We start from the raw sequence: 19,709 nt of genomic DNA, 5'->3' as shown, positions 1-19,709 counted from the left end.
ATTGCACACTCAACTTGAGACATCTGTGGCTTTTTATTGTCCCCAGCATAAGGTGCACCTGTGTAATGACCATGCTATTTAAGTTTCTTGATATGCCACACCTGTCAGGTGGAAGGATTATCTTGGCAAGGAGAAATCCTCACTAACAGCAATGTAAACATGTGTGCACAAAAGATGGCAAAGTACTTAAGTAAAAATAATTTAAAGTAGTACTAAAGTCATTTTTTGGGGGTATCTGTACTTTACTATTTATATTTTTGACAATTGACTTTTCCTCCACTACATTTCTAAAGAAAATATGTACTTTTTACACCCGTACAATTTCCCTGACACCAAAAAGTACTTGTTATTGAGAATGTTCATGCAGGAAAGCATTATGGTCCGATTCAAGCGCCTATCAATATGTATGTTGTCATACTTTATTTTTTATTTCACCTTTATTTAACCAGGTAGGCTTGTTGAGAACAAGTTCTCGTTTGCAAATGCGACCTGGCTAAGATAAAGCATAGCAATTCAACACATATAACAACACAGAGTTACACATGGAGTAAACAAAACATACAGTCAATAATACATTAGAAAAATGAAAAGTCTGTATACAGTGAGTGCAAATGACGTAAGACAAGGGAGTTAAGGCAATAAATAGGCCATGGTGGCAAAGTAATTACAATATGGCAATTAAAAACTGGAATGGTAAATGTGTAGAAGATCAATGTGCAAGTCGAGATACTGGGGTGCAAAGGAGCAAAATAAATAAATACACTATGGGGATGAGGTAGATAGATGGTCTGTTTACAGATGGGCTATGTACAGGTGCAGTGATCTGTGAGCTGCTCTGACAGCTGGTGCTTAAAGCTAGTGAGGAAGATATGAGTCTCCAGCTTCAGTGATTTTGCAGTTCGTTCCAGTCATTGGCAGCAGAGAACTGTAAGGAAAGGCGACCAAAGGAGGAATTGGCTTTGGGAGTGACCAGTGAGATATACCTGCTGGAGCGCGTGCTGCTATGGTGACCAGTGAGCTGAGATAAGGTGGGCCTTTACCTAGCAGAGACTTGTAGATGACCTGTAGCCAGTGGGTTTGGCGACGAGTATGAAGCGAGGGCCAACCAACGAGAGTGTACAGGTCGAAGCGGTGGGTAGTTGTTAAAGGAATTTCATTCCTATATGTTCATCAACCAATTCAATTAAAACACTGCCCATTTCTAAGAATTTGTAAGATACTTATTTGCATAAAATGGACAGAAACCAGTCTCCAAATCAATCAATAGCGTTTATTCTCGAGAGTACTACATATAAATCATGTACATTACTTTATATACCTCCTATTTTGTCATAAATGCTCAAGGTACTAAAAGATATAACGCCATCGATAAAAGACAGTACTGTGCAGCCGTCTTCATCGACCTTGCCAAGGCTTTTGACTCTGTCCATCACCATATTCTTATCGGCAGACTCAGTAGCCTCGGTTTTTCTGATGACTGCCTTGCCTGGTTCACCAACTACTTTGCAGACAGAGTTCAGTGTGTCAAATCGGAGGGCATGCTGTCCGGTCCACAGGGTTCAATTCTCGGGCCGACTCTGTTCTCTGTATATATCAATGATGTTGCTCTTGCTGCGGGCGATTCCCTGATCCACCTCTATGCAGACGACACCATTCTGTATACTTCCGGCCCGTCCTTGGATACTGCTATCTAACCTCCAAACGAGCTTCAATGCCATACAACACTCCTTCCGTGGCCTCCAACTGCTCTTAAACGCTAGTAAAACCAAATGCATGCTTTTCAACCGTTCGCTGCCTGCACCCGCACGCCCGACTAGCATCACCACCCTGGATGGCTCCGACCTAGAATATGTGGACATCTATCAGTACCTAGGTGTCTGGCTAGACTGTAAACTCTCCTTCCAGACTCATATCAAACATCTCCAATCTAAAATCAAATCTAGAGTCGGCTTTCTATTCCGCAACAAAGCCTCCTTCACTCACGTCGCCAAACTTACCATAGGAATACTGACTATCCTACCGATCCTCGACTTCGGCGATGTCATCTACAAAATAGCTTCCAATACTCTACTCAGCAAACTGGATGCAGTTTATCACAGTGCCATCCGTTTTGTTCTTAAAACACCTTATACCACCCACCACTGCGACCTGTATGCTCTAGTCGGCTGGCCCTCGCTACATATTCGTTGCCAGACCCACTGGCTCCATTTCATCAACAAGTCCATGCTAGGTAAAGCTCCGCCTTATCTCAGTTCACTGGTCACGATGGCAACACCCACCCGTAGCACGCGCTCCAGCAGGTGTATCTCACTGATCATCCCTAAAGCCAACACCTCATTTGGCCACCTTTCGTCCCAGTTCTCTGCTGCCTGTGACTGGAACAAATTGCAAAAATCGCTGAAGTTGGAGACTTTTATCTCCCTCACCAACTTCAAACATCTGCTATCTTAGCAGCTAACCGATCGCTGCAGCTGTACATAGTCTATCGGTAAATAGCCCACCCAATTTTACCTACCTCATCCCCATACTGTTTATATTTATTTACTTTTCTGCTCTTTTGCACACCAATATCTCTACCTGTACATGACCATCTGATCATTTATCACTCCAGTGTTAATCTGCAAAATTGTAATTATTCGCCTACCTCCTCATGCCTTTTGCACACAATGTATATAGACTCTCTTTTTTGTCTACTGTGTTATTGACTTGTTAATTGTTTACTCCATGTGTAACTCTGTGTTGTCTGTTCACACTGCTATGCTTTATCTTGGCCAGGTCGCAGTTGCAAATGAGAACTTGTTCTCAACTAGCCTACCTGGTTAAATAAAGGTGAAATAAAAAATAAAAAGTATGACAACTTGTGACAATATACATATTGATAGGTAAATTGATAGGCGCTTGAATCAGACCATAATAAAAAATAATAAAAATAATAAAAATGTATCTCCTCCTCTCAGATACAATGGCAATATACACTGCTCAAAAGAATAAAGGGAAGGAGGAGGAGGCCGTAGGAGGGCAACAACCCAGCAGCAGGACCGCTACCTCCGCCTTTGTGCAAGGAGGAGCAGGCGGAGCACTGCCAGAGCCCTGCAAAATGACCGCCAGCAGGCCACAAATGTGCATGTGTCTGCTCAAACGGTCAGAAACAGACTCCATGAGGGTGGTAAGAGGGCCCGACGTCCACAGGTGGGGGTTGTGCTTACAGCCCAACACCGTGCAGGACGTTTGGCATTTGTCAGAGAACACCAAGATGGGCAAATTCGCCACTGGCGCCCTGTGCTCTTCACAGATGAAAGCAGGTTCACACTGAGCATGTGACAGACGTGACAGAGTCTGGAAATGACGTGGAGAACGTTCTGCTGCCTGCAACATCCTCCAGCATGACCGGTTTGGCGATGGATCAGTCATGGTGTGGGGTGGTATTTTTTTGGGGGGCCGCACTGCCCTCCATGTGCTCGCCAGAGGTAGCCTGACTGCCATTAGGTACCGAGATGAGATCCTCAGACCCCTTGTGAGACCATATGCTGGTGTGGTTGGCCCTGGGTTCCTCCTAATGCAAGACAATGCTAGACCTCATGTGGCTGGAGTGTGTCAGCAGTTCCTGCAAGAGGAAGGCATTGATGCTATGGACTGGCCCGCCCGTTCCCCAGACCTGAATCCAAATGAGCACATCTGGGGCATCATGTCTCGCTCCATCCACCAACGCCACGTTGCACCACAGATTGTCCAGGAGTTGGCGGATGCTTTAGTCCAGGTCTGGGAGGAGATCCCTCAGGAGACCATCCGCCACCTCATCAGGAGCATGCCCAGGCGTTGTAGGGAGGTCATACAGGCACGTGGAGGCCACACACACACACTACTGAGCCTAATTTTGACTTGTTTTAAGGACATTACATCAAAGTTGGATCAGCCTGTAGTGTGGTTTTCCACTTTAACTTTGAGTGTGACTCCAAATCCAGACCTCCATGGGTTGATAAATTTGATTTCCATTGATAATTTTTGTGTGATTTTGTTGTCAGCACATTCAACTATGTAAAGAAAAAAAAGTATTTAGTAAGAATATTTCATTCATTCAGATCTAGGAAGTGTTATTTTAGTGTTCCCTTTATTTTTTTTAGCAGTGTAGTTCACAAGCCTTCCCACATTGTCTGCCACCTGTTAAACAATCTACTACTAGCCCAAGGTCTCTCCCCTCCCTGGATAGAGACAGGATGTCCTGTAAGGAATACAGCATTCCAGCCTGTCTGACTATAGTTCCATTAGTTTCCAACAAGGAACAGAAAGTCCTTCTAAATCTTGACGAAAACTACACACATTACATTCAGTATTATGATTATAATAAATTTCATACATCCATACAGTAACATAGTAGTATTCTGTTTAGTTATAGTTCTGATTTAAATGTATTTTTTATTTTTTATTTCACCTTTATTTAACCAGGTAGGCTAGTTGAGAACAATTCTCATTTACAACTGCGACCTGGCCAAGATAAAGCATAGCAGTGTGAACAGACAGCAACACAGAGTTACACATGGAGTAAACAATAAACAAGTCAATGACACAGTAGAATTATTATTTTTATTTTTATTTAAAAAAGCGTCTATATACATTGTGTGCAAAAGCATGAGGAGGTAGGCGAATAATTACAATTTAGCAGATTAACACTGGATTGATAAATGATCAGATGGTCATGTGCAGGTAGAGATACTGGTGTGAAAAAGAGCAGAAAAGTACATAAATAAAAACAGTATGGGGATGAGGTAGGTAAATTGGGTGGGCTATTTACCGATGGACTATGTACAGCTGTAGCGATTGCTCAGATAGCAGATGTTTAAAGTTGGTGAGGGAGATAAAAGTCTCCAACTTCAACGATTTTTGCAATTCGTTCCAGGCAGCAGAGAACTGGAAGGAAAGGCGGCCAAATGAGGTGTTGGCTTTAGGGATGATCAGTGAGATACACCTGCTGGAGTGCGTGCTACGGGTGGGTGTTGCCATCGTGACCAGTGAACTGAGATAAGGCGGAGCTTTACCTAGCATGGACTTGTTGATGACCTGGAGCCAGTGGGTCTGGCGACGAATATGTAGCGAGGGCCAGCCGACTAGAGCATACAGGTCGCAGTGGTGGGTGGTATAAGGTGCTTTAGTAACAAAGCGGATGGCACTTTGATAAACTGCTTCCAGTTTGCTGAGTAGAGTATTGGAAGTCATTTTGTAGATGACATCGCCGAAGTCGAGGATCGGTAGGATAGTCAGTTTTACTAGGGTAAGTTTGGCGGCGTGAGTGAAGGAGGCTTTGTTGCGAAATAGAAAGCCGATTCTAGATTTGATTTTGGATTGGAGATGTTTGATATGTATATGTATACATAATTTAGTCATTATTCATAAAAATCCCTTAACATATCCACCCTATGACTAAATCTTATACATCCAATCACACCTCTATTTGTATTAGAATATTAAAAAGCACACATCTATTTTTATTAGAAATATTTCTTGTTATCCAAATACAACCTAATAGAAACCAATATATGCATTTACACTAGCTTCTCTAGGCCTACATCAGAATCATAACTCTTCTGGTCGCAGTGGTGGGTAGTATATGGGGCTTTGGTGACAAACTGTATGGCACTGTGATAGACTGCATCCAATTTGTTGAGTAGAGTGTTGGAGGCTATTTTAAAGATGACATCGCCGAAGTCGAGGATCGGTAGGATGGTCAGTTTTACGAGGGTATGTTTGGCAGCATGAGTGAAGGACGCTGTGTTGCGATATAGGAAGCCGATTCTAGATTTCATTTTGGATTGGAGATGCTTAATGTGAGTCTGGAAGGAGAGTTTACAGTCTAACCAGACACCTAGGTATTTGTAGTTGTCCACGTATTCTAAGTCAGAGCCGTCCAGAGTAGTGATGCTGGACGGGCGGGCAGGTTCCGGGGGTGGCCGATTGAATAGCATGCATTTAGTTTTACTTGCATTTGAGAGCAGTTGGAGGCCACGGAAGGAGAGTTGTATGGCATTGAAGCTCATCTGGAGGTTAGTTAACACAGTGTCCAAAGAGGGGCCAGAAGTATACAGAATGGTGTCGTCTGCGTCGAGGTGGATCAGAGAATCACCAGCAGCAAGAGCGACATCATTGATGTATACAGAGAAGAGAGTCGGCCCGAGAATTGAACCCTGTGGCACCCCCATAGAGACTGCCAGAGGTCCGGATAACAGGCCCTCCGATTTGACACACTGAACTCTATCAGAGAAGTAGTTGGTAAACCAGGCGAGCCAATCATTTGAGAAACCAGGGCTGTCGAGTCTGCCAATAAGAATGTGGTGATTGACAGAGTCGAAAGCCTTGGCCAGGTCAATGGATACGGCTGCACAGTAATGTCTCTTATCTATGGCGGTTATGATATAATTTAGGTCCTTGAGCGTGGCTATGGTGCACCCATGACCAGCTCTGAAACCAGATTGCATAGCGGAGAAGGTACGGTGGGATTCGAAATGGTCGGTAATCTGTTTGTTAACTTGGCTTTCGAAGACCTTAGAAAGACAGGGTAGGATAGATATAGGTCTGTAGCAGTTTGGGTCTAGAGTGTCACCCCTTTGAAGAGGGGGATGACTGCGGCAGCATTCCAATCTTTGGGAATCTCAGACGATACGAAAGAGAGGTTTAACAGGCTAGTAATAGGGGTTGCAACAGTTTCGGAAGATCATTTTAAAAAGCGAGGGTCCAGATTGTCTAGCCCGGCTGATTTGTAGGGGTCCAGATTTTGCAGCTTTTTCAGAACATCGGCTATCTGGATTTGGGTGAAGGAGGGCTTGGGCGGGTTGCTGTTGACGGTGCTGGGTAGTTGACCGGGGTAAGGGCAGCCAGGTGGAAAGCATGGCCAGCCGTAGAGGAATGCTTATTGAAATTCTCAATTATAGTGGATTTATCGGTGGTAACAGTGTTTCCTAGCCTCAGAGCAGTGGGCAGCTGGGAGGAGGTGCTCTTATTCTCCATGGACTTTACAGTGTCCCAGATCTGAGTGCACCCTGTCAGTCCATAAATACATTTTTAAAAACATGCGGCCTTATAAGGAATTTGATGTATAACATTTACTTTTGACCTCTGGCAGTCTCTATGGGGGTGCCACAGGGTTCAATTTTCCACCACTGTACTTAAGTACAATTAAAACCAGATACTTTTAGACTTTTACTCAAGTAGTGTTTCACTGGGTTACTGTTACTTGAGTCTATTGAAGTATCTTTACTTTGACTCAAGAATGACTATTGCGTACTTTTTCCTTTTAACTACAACCAGTTCGCATGTCTGACATTTCAGAGTTTCCTAGTTCCGAGTAGCACTTGAACACGGCATATCACTGCCACGTTTTTACTGTTTAACAGCGAGGCACATTCTTCTTCTTCCTTAGGTCGAAATGGCAGGAAAATGAGTCGAGAGACACTTAGCGCCATATGTTGTTGAGGTTGAGAACTTAAAAGCAAGTGACCACACCAGCACCTGTTACTTTGTGATTGCTGCCCCACCCACTCTTTGACTGGAAAGAGAGCAAGTGTGTGAATTTGTTTGTGCCGTTTCTTTGGTTCTTTTCTCCCAAATCCTGGGGGACGATCATCGTTGCAACATGGTTTGGCTTTTGATTCTCTGGGTTGTCCAAGGTAGGACCAGTAATTTTGTTGTGACGTCCTACTTTTGAGTGTTTTCCAATTGAGGTACTGTAGGCCAGGCCAATTTCACAGAGGCCAATTGGTTGACCATGTTATTATTATGTCACATGTATTATGTTTCCCTTGTGTGTTTCAGTGGGCAGTGTTCCCATAGCCAATTTCACAAATGCTACTACTTCAAATGCTACTTTCCCTGCCACAGGTAGGCAGGCCTGCATTGGGGACCAGTCATTTTGTTAGGTGATAGTCTGAAAGCTAGGCCTCTTTCCTGTTTTTCACTTTTTTATTTAATGTATGCCAGCCGTACTGCAAAACTATGTTATTGTACTGTTCTGCTTAGTAATATTTTTCTTCTTCTGTGTTTCAGTGGACAACTCTAAAACCCCATCAACAATTCTACAAATGTGACTTTCTCTGCCACAGGTAGGCCTATACTGTGATTTATCAAGTCAGTCTCTTGGGGTGATGGGGCCCAAAGAAACAACTCAATCTGTTGTCTTCAAGTTTATGCCTTATCTATCAATAAACAATGATATATTATAAATGTAGTTTGTTCACAATTCCCTTCAGGTTCTACTGCCTCGATGGGGCCACGTCACAGACAAAATGATTGGTATAAAACACCTGAAACCAGAGAAGGTAACGCATTCATTAGATGAAGCGTGCAATCCTGGACCTCTATCATGAGGTCTGGACTTTAATGGTACTGGAGGTAGTGACTTGTAACCAGTACATGTTGTTTCAGACCCTCTCTCTGTTACAGAGGACTTACAGTTCGACCTTGCTATCATGGAGGGAGACATTCTGGTTTCGGTGAGTCTATGATCTCTGCTTTCTCTCCTGTTACTTGCGTCTTTTAAGCTGATGAATCCAATTGATACCACCTTCTGGTATACACAGCCTGAAGCTAATGACTGCAAAATAATTCAAGCCAGATTGTTGACTAGAAGTACATTTGAACTTGCTCTACCGGTTGGTTGTCCATGGTGTTGGTCCTTCAGATGGTCAAAATTTGAGACCCAAAATATCCACAGGAAAATACACAATGCCGGCATACTACTAAGTGATAGAAATTTCAACTTCAGTACCGCCACTCTAAAAAGTTGTGTTAACAGTACTTTCCTGTGGATATTTTGACCATCTGAAGGATCAACACCACGGACCACCAGTAGAGTAAGTTTCAATGTCATTTTATTTAACATTCTGCCTTTTTTGCAATCATTAGTTTCAGTCTGTATACCAGAAGGTGGTAAGTGCCTTCCCGAAAGCATTCATACCCCTTGACCTATTTCACTTTTTTTTTTGACAGCCTGAATTCAAAACGGATGAAATAAAAATTCTAACCTGTCTACACAAAATACCCCATAATATTTTTGGAAATATTTGCGTGATAAATGAAATGCAAAAATATATGTCAACTATTCGCATCCCAGAGTCAATTCTTTGTAGAAGCACCTTAGGCAGTGATTACAGCTGTGAGTCTCTCTAGGTAAGTCTAAGAGCTTTCCACACCTGGGTTGTGCAACAGTTGCCCACTTAATTCTTCTCAATTATTTAAGCTGTCAAATTGGTTGTTCATTACCAAACAACTATTTTCAGGTCTTGCTGTAGATTTGTCAAAACTGTAACTCGGCCACTCTGGAACATTCTGTCTTGGTAAACGACTCCAGTGCAGATTTGCCTGTGTTTTAGGTTATTGTTCTGCTGAAAGGTGAATTATTGTTGCAAACAGGATGCATGTTTTGGAATTGTATTCTATACAGGCTTCCTTTTCACTGTCAATCAGGTTAGTATTGTAGAGTAACTACAATGTTGTTCCATTCTCAGTTTTCTCCTATCACAGCCATTAAAGTCACCATTGGGCTCGTGGTGAAATCCCTGAGCGGTTTCCTTCTTCTCCGGCAACTGACTCAGGAAAGATACCTGTGTGTTTGTAGGGACTGGGTGATTAGATTAGGATCACCTAGTATTGAGTTGCACCCCCCTTTGCCCTCAGAAAAGCCTCAATTCGTCAGGGCATGGACTCTACAAGATGTCGAGCGTTCCACATGAATGCTGGCCCCATGATTTCCCCAATGCTTCCCATCGTTGTGCCCAGTTGGCTGGTAGTGGATCTCTAATCCGAAATGGCTCGTTCCATCTCATCCCACAGATGCTTAATTGGATTGAGATCTGGTGACTGGGCAGGCCACTGCATTAAGCTGAATTCACTGTCATGTTTGTGGAACCATTCCTGGCCTTGTGGCATGGGGCATTATCCTGCTGAAAAAAAATCCCTTCACAGATGGATACACTACTGCCATGAAGGGATGCACCTGGTTTTCAATTATGTTCAGAAATCCTGTGGCGTTCAAACGTTGCTCCACTTTTATCATGTGTGCCGTGAACGCGTCACACTGCCTCTCACCAGCCTGCAATGTTGCCTCACGGCATGATGGATGCATGTGGTTTTCTCCATACCCTAGTCCTCCCATCAGCGTGAAATTGCAAAAAACGGGATTCATCAGATGTTTATCCCGTTCTCCTGTGTCCACTGCAACATGTTTTTTGCTGAAAGAAGTGGTACTCTGTAAGGTTGTCGGCTGCCATACCCCATTTGTGTCACGATTCTACGAGTTGAGCATTCTTTGGGCACAAATGTTTTACTGGACGGTCAATTGAATATAACTGTAGCCCGTCTGTTGCTCTGCACAATTCGTGTCACCCATTTTCGACCACTGGACTGCCATTGGCTGGATGTCCTTTGGGTGGTGGACCATTCTTCACACACACATGGGGGAAACTGGGTGTGAAATGCCCAGCAACGTTGCAGTTCTTGACACACTCAAACTGGTGAGCCTGGCACCTACCATACCCTGTTCAAAGGTACTTCAATATTTTGTCCTGCCCATTCACCCTCTGAATGACATATATACATGATCCATGTCGCAAGGCTTAACAATCCTCCTTTAACCGGTCTCTTCATATACACTGATTGAACAGGTGACCTCTGTAAGGATCATAGCATTCACCTGGTCAGTCTGTCATGGAAAGTACACTGTATATCTTTTCTACATACTTAGTCTGGTTTTAGTCATTTAAGTTTACTTTGAAATAGTTTTACCATTTTAGAATTTAAAAAAATTCATAGGGGAAATGCTGAAATACCAATTTTAATTTGAGGCCTATACTCTAGCGACAGCTGGATTTAAGACTAGGTGTTTTGTTCTACAGGAAGACCGATTAGCTGTGAAGTCACTTTGGCCGGAGAATGAAGGCGTCACTTCTATCCCCTACAAGATCAACGGTGATCTGGGTGAGTGTCGAATACAGTAGGAGAGATGAGCACTAACACTAGATGATTTCTAATACAGTGAGAATGATATGCATTGTCTCTGATCCCCCACAGTGGACAGAAAGGAAACTATGCTAGCAGCGTTCAAGATGATTTCAGACCAGACGTGTATCCTCTTCCACGAATACACCAATGAGATTAACTACATAGAGTTAATCTCTGGGACAGGGTGAGTCCAAAATGGTCACATTAACACACTCTCCTTCCCAGCAGTTTACAGTTAACTCACAACCGCTCCTTCATTTTCCTTTATTTTTCTCTCTTCCTGTCATATCCACTCTTTCTCCCCCTTCTCTCACCTTTCTTCCCTTAACTCTAGCTGTGCGTCGTATGTAGGTTTTCAGGGCGGGGCCCAGCCTCTGTACTTCGGTAGAGCCTGTAACGTGGGGAACCTGTGTCATGAGCTGATGCATGCCCTGGGCCTGCACCACGAGCACACACGGCCAGACCGTGACCAATACATCACCATACAGTGGGACAACGTGGTCTCAGGTAACTCACACCAACACATGCTAAACCGAAGAGCTGCAGTGTGCAGGCATTTGTACCAGCCCAACACTAGCACACCTTGTTGAGCTTTTTGTAGTCTGGAGTGAAGACCGTATAGAATAACTATTGACATTAGGTACTGCTAAAGCAGCAGCTGCTCTTCCTGGGGTCCAGACACCATGAAACCCTACATAACAAAAATAGACAGTACACCACAAGGACAGAACAGGCGTTCATATATTTATGCCTAAATGTTCCATTTATCATGTACTCATTCCTGCAGCCATTAATTTCCCCATACATTGCAACCCTGTTCTCTACTGTTAAAATTGCTTTGTCTAAGCAGGTCCTGATAGCCTAATATCATAGTAACCTTGAATCCTGATATCCTAATCTCACAGCACCAGCTCTATAACCATCAGTGTTCTTCAGTTTGAAACCAATACTATGTATTTCATAGACTAATTTCCAATTATGTGGAATATAACTGAATTCGTTAACTCCTGCGAATTTCCCTGGTGTGAACGCAGCAACCTTGTTCGCTAAATTCCCCTTACATGAATAGCACCACATTGTCATCTACAGTTGCCACCCGTAATGGGTATCCTGGGATAACATGTAAGCTCTTGAACTTGAAGGCCACCCGCTATGGGTTTCCTTAGGTAAGATGCAATAGTCATGCCTTGAATCGTGTAGAGTTTCCTCCTGCTAGAGGTTCAACTTAATGGTTTCCATCTCAACAACTTGTCTAGATTTCCACTTTCATTCCCCTATATCACAATCACACCCAGCAGTGTCCACCAGTCACGTCTGCCTCTTTTAACTTCCAGGAAAAGAAGATAACTTTAAGGTGAAGGAAGGAGACACTCAGGATCTGCCCTATGACTACGACTCCATAATGCACTACGGAACGTCAGTCACACTCCTCTCCTCCTTATTCCCAATGAAGTCTCAATTTTCCTCGCCTTGTTTTTAAACTGCTAGCAATAAGTAAAGATGAGTTGTATCATCAGTATCCAGCAGTAACATTTCTCTGTGTCCCAAATGGCTCCCTATTTAAGTCACTACTTTTGACCTGGGCTCTGGTCAAACTAGGTGCACTATATTGGGAATAGGGTGACATTGTGATGCAGTCCTTGTTAAAGTAGCATTTCCTCAAATCCCCATTGTTGGGTTTCTCCTGGCAGTTATTACTTCTCATCAAACCGGAACCCCACTATTGACTCCAAGAAGAGTGGAGTCCAGATTGGACAGAGAAATCACCTGAGCCCCTGGACATAGCACGCCTTAACAAACTCTATCAATGTGGTAAAGACGTGTGCACACAGACAGGAAAAATATCAGAATTGGGCTGCCTTTGTAAATGTAGTCATTATCACACTGTATTCTAACCATGTTCCTGTCCTGTCTTTCCCAGAATAACAATGCACAGTTTAGCATTTATTACACCATCGAAGAAGATTCCAACACCACTGCTGCCGACTGATTCCAACACACATGGCACTGACATCCTAACTTCTCTTCACAACAATGAATAAGTTGGACAAGTCCCTTAAAGCTTTCTGATGTATTATACGTGTGGCTGGCTGCAGGCAGTGGTTTTATTTCTCCTGTGTACTCTTGCTGCCTTGAATTCGGCCTATACCACTGCACTTGTCTTGGAAATAAATACAATGACCTAGACTGAAAAGAATCTACTGTGTGATGTTGCTTGCAGTGTACTATTTCATTCTAGTGTACCAGGAGAGATTACTTAAATTAATTGTGGTTTATACCTTAAACTTGGCAGAACTGCTATGCGGTAGATGCAACAAATGATTTAGAAACGTAGACGCTGTAACACAGGACTTAGACAGGGATCATTGACTCAATCTGAATGTCAACCTCCAGAAGGGTACGCTATGAAACAGTTTTGAGGAGTTGACCAACTCTTGAGCTTAACTCAGGATAATAGGTACCACACAAGTGGCTCAACTTTTAGCCAGGTTTACTCAACAAAAATATAAATTCAACAATTTCAAAGATTTTACTGAGTTACAGTTCTGGGGAAGTTACTCAATTGAAATGAATTCATTAGGCCCCAATCTATGGATTTCACATGACTGGGCAGGGGTGTAGCCATGGGTGGGCCTTGGATAGGTGGATAGGCTCACCCACTCGGGCACCAACTCCAACCAATCATGAGTTTTTCCCTTAACTCTCATTTGATCAAGAAATTATCACAAGTCAGAGTTACACTTAAATAATCTTTATTACTTAAGGGAGCAGGTCATTACATCACACACACACAAAGTTAATTGAGTGCTCTAGGATAATCATGGCTGGTCAATGAATCTCACTCGCATGATTTGAGAGCCCTGAGACAAAAGTACAATGGTCTTTTATAGCCAAGATACACCCCTTTCAGTCTACATGACAAACAGCGTTATGGAATGGGTCACAATGTTAAGATTTGTATGAAAGATACTTATAAATCACAGAACACAGGATCTGCTGTAAAAACATTTCTCTTTGTATAGAAACCAAGGTCTGGCCCTGGTGGTCATCTCTCCCTAGTACCTTTAATAGAACAGAAACATTAACTCGTGCTCTGGAATGCGGTCTCCGTTTTATCACCCAAAAGACATTGTAAATATCCTGTCAGTTTTTTCTCAGAGGCCCACTTTCAGCTCACACAGACACACTAGAGTTATAAGAACCCTATATTCTGTTGCATAAAACAACCATTTGATGCAATGAAAGTATAATAATCTTGCAATTTTACTCTCACATCCTACAAAAAGGCCATTATTACAGACAGAAATACTCCTCAGCACCACCCACCCCCACTGCAGGTGAAGAAGCTGGATGTGGAGGTCCTGGGCTGGAATGGTTACACGTGGTCTGCGGGTTGCAGATACTGCAAAATTATCTAAAACAACATTCGGGGCAGCTTATGTTAGAAAATTAACAAAATTCTCTTGCTACAGTGTAGGACATAACTGCAGTCGGCATGCCAATTGCACACTCAAAACTTGAGGCATCTTTGGCATTGTGTTATGTGACAACTGCACATTTTAAAGTGGCCTTTCATGAACCTATGTAATGACCCTGCCTCATGGCCATACCGTATTAGAGAGAGGGTAAACTTTCACAGAGGACAAAGGAAATCCTTCCACCTCACAGAAATTGAGGTACAAACAAATGTCATGTTCCAGAGAAAGTGTAAAAGATCGGTGAAGAATCCAGCTATGAATTGGTCCGTTTGGCACAACTTCGGAAGCTCAAGAGAGACGGTGTGGCCACATTACCATAACGTTGTTTATATAATAGCCACAGATGTATAAGATGAATGAGTGAGTATGATACTGTTTGTATAATGGTGTAATATGATTGTGGACTGTTTAATGAAGAAAAATACAATTCCCAATTGGATTTGAACTAAATCAAACCCAACTTTGAGAAATTATCAGCAGACCATGTTTTTCTCCATTAGGAGGGGGACAAATGTTTGAGACCAAGCTTACCTCAATTACGAGAGGGCTAAAGGTGTAGACCATTGCTGAATCTTTTTAACCATACCACGTGGTTAAACTCTTAGACTATCGATACCGACAGAATGAGAACAAGTCTTTGATACTAATTACTAGTCTGCAGCTAGGAATTCGGCATAATTGAACGCGAAGAACGACAACCGCCGAAACATCCATTCTATAACGAATGTCACTTTGAACTATCCCCTCTAACCAAGACAGAGAGAGAGAGGGAGAGAGATGGACAATTCTCCAAAAGAAAGACTTTTCACCAGCGATCAAGACGACACACTGAGCGTACATATATTGATTGCAATTGTTCCCGAATGAGTGAGTGTTCATGTGTAAGGGATTAGTATTTTAATTGTTATAATTAACTCTATAGGGACTTCTTAGTCGACCCCCCATTGCCCCTTTGTCTAACAAGCTGCCATGCCGGTTCAGCCCACTAGGGCACATTCTATCATTTCATGTAACCATATTTACTGTTTGTTTATGCATTTCTGTGAATTATTTAGTTAGTAATAAATAAATTATTTAAGACAATTGATGTATGGATGACTCATAGTGAAGACTGAATTCGTGCAGATAACCAACAATTTACGATGTTTGGAATGAGACTAACGTGAGGTAAAATAAATTAATCATGAATCAGAAGACTATTGATCAGATATGAAAATATCTGAAAGGTTATATTGGGAAATTATAACTTTGTAATCTGAATACTTTCCTTGGTGCCCCAACTTCCTAGTTAATTACAGTTACATGATTATTCAGTTTAATTGAGTAACTAATTACAGAGTATCGTTAATAAAAACGAAGTCTTCAGTTTAATGATAATAAAGACACGACAATATTCCAGTCTGTGCTAGCAAAACAGTCCTGTAGCTTAGCATCTACTTCATCTGACCACTTTTTTATTGACCAAGTCACTGGTGCTTCCTGCTTGAATTTTTTGCTTGTAGGCAGGAATCAGGAGGATAGAATTATGGTCAGATTTGCAAAATTAAGACCGAGGGAGAGCTTTGTACGCATCTCTGTGTGTGGAGTAAAGGGGGCCTAGAGTTTTTTTAACCTCATTTAACATGCTGGTTGCACATTTAACATGCTGGTAGAAATGAGGTAAAACGGATTTATGTTTCCCTGCATTAAAGACCCCGGCCACTAGGAGTGGCGCCTCTGGATGAGCGTTTTCCTGTTTGCTTATGGCGGTACATAGCTCATTGAGTGCGGTCTTAGTGCCAGCATCGGTCTGTGGTGGTATGTAGACAGGTACGAAAAATACAGATGAAAACTTTCTAGGTAGATAGTGTGGTCTACAGCTTATCAGGCGAGCAAAACCTTTATACTTCCTTAGATATCATGCACCAGCTGTTGTTTACAAATATACATAGACCGCCACCCCTTGTCTTACCAGAGGCTGCTGTTCTATCCTGCCGATACAGTGTATAACCCGCCATCTGTATGTTATTCATGTCGTCATTCAGCCACGACTCTGTGAAACATAAGATATTACAGTTTTTCTCTGTCTTTTCTTAACGCAAATGACTGGGATTTGTGGCTGTTCCTGGGAAAGCAGTATATCCTTCATGTCGGACTCGTTAAAGGAAAAAGCTTCTTCCAGTTCGTGGTGAATAATCACTGTTAAGTGCTTTTTGGTCATAAGAAATATGACAAAAATATGTAAACAAATATGTTACAAACAACACAAAAAAACGAACAAAATAGCACAGTTGATGAGGAGCAAGTAAAACATCAGCCATCCTCTCCGGGGGCATTCTACTTTGACATGTCATACTATTTTTTAACCAGACAGCATCAGATACATGGGCTACACATACTGAGACAGAGGGCCCTGTTTTGCTGTCTCGGATGCTTTATCTGAGATTGATGCGTCTTTCTGTCAATAGCGTACATCTGCAGGAACGCCCACCCACCTCGAGCATCCCATTGGTACCTTCATGAACATCCCCACTCCTTCATGAATATCCCCCCTCAAGCATCCCATTGATTCCTGCATGAACGCCCCCCTCGAGCACCCCATTGGTTCCTGTTTATACCACCCCCTCGAGCACGACATCTTCATGCTTGTGACACTTTTGAACGTGAATTAAAAGGTAAATAAAAGTATTATCTGAGTTTTTTTGCCCCCGCCTCTCGGAATCCTCCTTGCTAGCTAGCAGGAGTGACACCGGTAAACAGTGTCCTCACCATTATTAATAGAACTGTGTAAATACCAGTCGCTCCCGCCTCCCGCTAGCACAGCATACGGGAGCAACACCATGTGCTAGACACTATGTGCTAGCTTGCTTTGTGTCGGAGAAAACCTTGCCTGACAGGCGGGGGCCAAGGACATTGTTTACCTGTCGCCACCTCCTCCCGCTAGCACAGCAGATGGGAAGCTGGGGCGACACTGTGTGTTAGCTAACTAGCTAGCTTGGTAGTTAGGGACCCTGTACTCTAGCTGCCACACTAGCTGGCTAAGCTAGCACACAGCGTCCCGCCTGCCGAACACCTGCCCTTGCTGTCATTAACAGAACTGCGCAAAAACTGTGCCAGACAGGCGGGGACGACGGACACCAGTGTCTACCGGTCTACCTTTCTTCTGTCACCCCTTCTTCTTTGGGGTTTATCCTGGCATCCGATGTTATTGTGTATTAACGCCACCTACTCTTTTATTAATTTTGTCATTTTACCCCTCTTTTCTCCCCAATTTCGTGATATCCAATTGCGATCCAATTCCGATCTTGTCTCATCACTGCAAATCCCCAACAGGCTTAGAAGAGGTGAAGGCTGAGTCATGCGTCCTCCTAAACCTGACCCGCCAAGCCGTGCCTCTTAACACCTGCCCGCTTAACCCAGAAGCCAGCTGCACCAATGTGTCTGAGGAAACACCATTCAACTGATGACCGAAGTCAGCCTGCATGCGCCCACCACAAGGAGTTGCTAGTGCGTTATGTGCCAAGTAAAGCCGCCCCGCCCAAACCGTCCCCAAACCCAGATGAACCCAGGGCTGTAGTGATGCCGCAACACTGCAATGCACTGCTTTAGACCACTGAGCCACTCGGGTGGCCCAAGTTGCAGATGCAGGAAAGCCCAAATGCAGGCCGCAATTGCATCCTTCCCCTTTCTTATCAAACAGGAAACTGTGAATGGCGACGCCCCAGAGAAACCAACTACCGCTGTCATTATACAGCACAGTAAAGTAGCTAAAACTTAGTAAGTGCACTACTAAAATATATATGCAACATGTAAAGTGTTGGTCCCATGTTTCATGAGCTGAAATAAAATAGCCCAGAAATGTTCCATAAGCACAAAAAGGTTACAGTGGTTCCTCTTTTAAAAGTTGTGTCATACTGCGGCACACCTTGCGTGCTGCTGCATCATTCTGTGGCACGTCATTTAATTGTCAGACATTTTTTCTGTTACTGCAAGTTATTGCTAGTATGACCATCATTGAGAAGCGTTCCTAGGAAACTATGCAGTTTTTTGTTTTTTTACGTGTTATTTCTTACATTAGTACCCCAGGTCATCTTAGGTTTCATTGCATACAGTCGAGAAGAACTACTGAATATAAGAGCAGCGTCAACTCACCATCAGTACGACCAAGAATATGACTTTCGCGAAACGGATCCTGTGTTCTGCCTTTCACCCAGGACAACGGAATGGATCCCAGCCGGCGACCCAAAAAAACGACTTCGTAAAAGAGGGAAACGTAGCGGTCTTCTGGTCAGACTCCGGAGACGGGCTCATCGTGCACCACTCCCCAGTATACTTCTCGCCAATGTCCAGTCTCTTGACAACAAGGTTGATGAAATCCGAGCAAGGGTAGCATTCCAGAGGGACATCAGAGACTGTAACGTTCTTTGCTTCACGGAAACATGGCTCACTGGAGAGACGCTATCGGAGTCGGTGCAGCCAGCTGGTTTCTCCACGCATCGCGCCGACAGAAACAAACATCTTTCTGGTAAGAAGAGGGGCGGGGGCGTATGCCTTATGGCTAACGAGACGAAACTGGAATCCATACATCCTGAGGCTGCATTCATTGTAGCTGGAGATTTTAACAAGGCTAATCTGAAAACAAGACTCCCTAAATTGTATCAGCATATCGATTGCGCAACCAGGGCTGGCAAAACCTTGGATCACTGCTATTCTAACTTCCGCAACGCATATAAGGCCCTGCCCTGCCCTCCTTTCGGAAAAGCTGACCACCACTCCATTTTGTTGATCCCTGCCTACAGACAGAAACTAAAACAAGAAGCTCCCACGCTGAGGTCTGTTCAACGCTGGTCCGACCAATCTGATTCCACACTCCAAGACTGCTTCCATCACGTGGACTGGGATATGTTTCGTATTGCGTCAGACAACAACATTGACGAATACGCTGATTCGGTGTGCGAGTTCATTAGAACGTGCGTTGAAGATGTCGTTCCCATAGCAACGATTAAAACATTCCCAAACCAGAAACTGTGGATTGATGGCAGCATTCGCGTGAAACTGAAAGCACGAACCACTGCTTTTAATCAGGGCAAGGTGACCGGAAATATGAGCGAATACAAACAGTGTAGCTATTCCCTCCGCAAGGCAATCAAACAAGCTAAGCGTCAGTATAGAGACAAAGTAGAATCTCAATTCAATGGCTCAGACACAAGAGGTATGTGGCAGGGTCTACAGTCAATCACGGATTACAAAATGAAAACCAGCCCCGTC

General features: G+C 43.4%; 1 protein-coding gene across 1 annotated transcript; it reads left to right on the top strand.

The window, feature by feature from the left end:
- Positions 1-7,466: 7,466 nt before the first annotated feature.
- Positions 7,467-13,170, top strand: LOC121840201 (astacin-like metalloprotease toxin 5). The gene is made up of 10 exons (XM_042302464.1): positions 7,467-7,655; positions 7,801-7,866; positions 8,235-8,303; positions 8,428-8,477; positions 10,878-10,959; positions 11,053-11,167; positions 11,318-11,490; positions 12,318-12,399; positions 12,675-12,795; positions 12,905-13,170. The coding sequence occupies exons 1-9, from the start codon at positions 7,622-7,624 to the stop codon at positions 12,766-12,768; spliced, it is 765 nt and encodes a 254-aa protein (XP_042158398.1). The 5' UTR covers positions 7,467-7,621; the 3' UTR covers positions 12,769-12,795; positions 12,905-13,170.
- The last annotated feature ends 6,539 nt before the right edge of the window (positions 13,171-19,709 follow it).

Source organism: Oncorhynchus tshawytscha, linkage group LG20 (genome assembly GCF_018296145.1).
Source record: "Oncorhynchus tshawytscha isolate Ot180627B linkage group LG20, Otsh_v2.0, whole genome shotgun sequence".
NCBI classification, from domain to species: Eukaryota; Metazoa; Chordata; class Actinopteri; order Salmoniformes; family Salmonidae; genus Oncorhynchus; species Oncorhynchus tshawytscha.
Note: the sequence above shows the minus strand (reverse complement) of the source record. Positions and strands in the feature narration are given on the sequence as shown.

Bases quoted from the DNA above. Each gene is read 5' to 3' on its own strand.
- LOC121840201 (XM_042302464.1), top strand. From the start codon at position 7,622: ATGGTTTGGCTTTTGATTCTCTGGGTTGTCCAAG. The intron at 8,478-10,877 runs GTGAGTCTATGA...TTTGTTCTACAG, and splicing joins AGGGAGACATTCTGGTTTCG to GAAGACCGATTAGCTGTGAA. The intron at 11,168-11,317 runs GTGAGTCCAAAA...CCTTAACTCTAG, and splicing joins GAGTTAATCTCTGGGACAGG to CTGTGCGTCGTATGTAGGTT.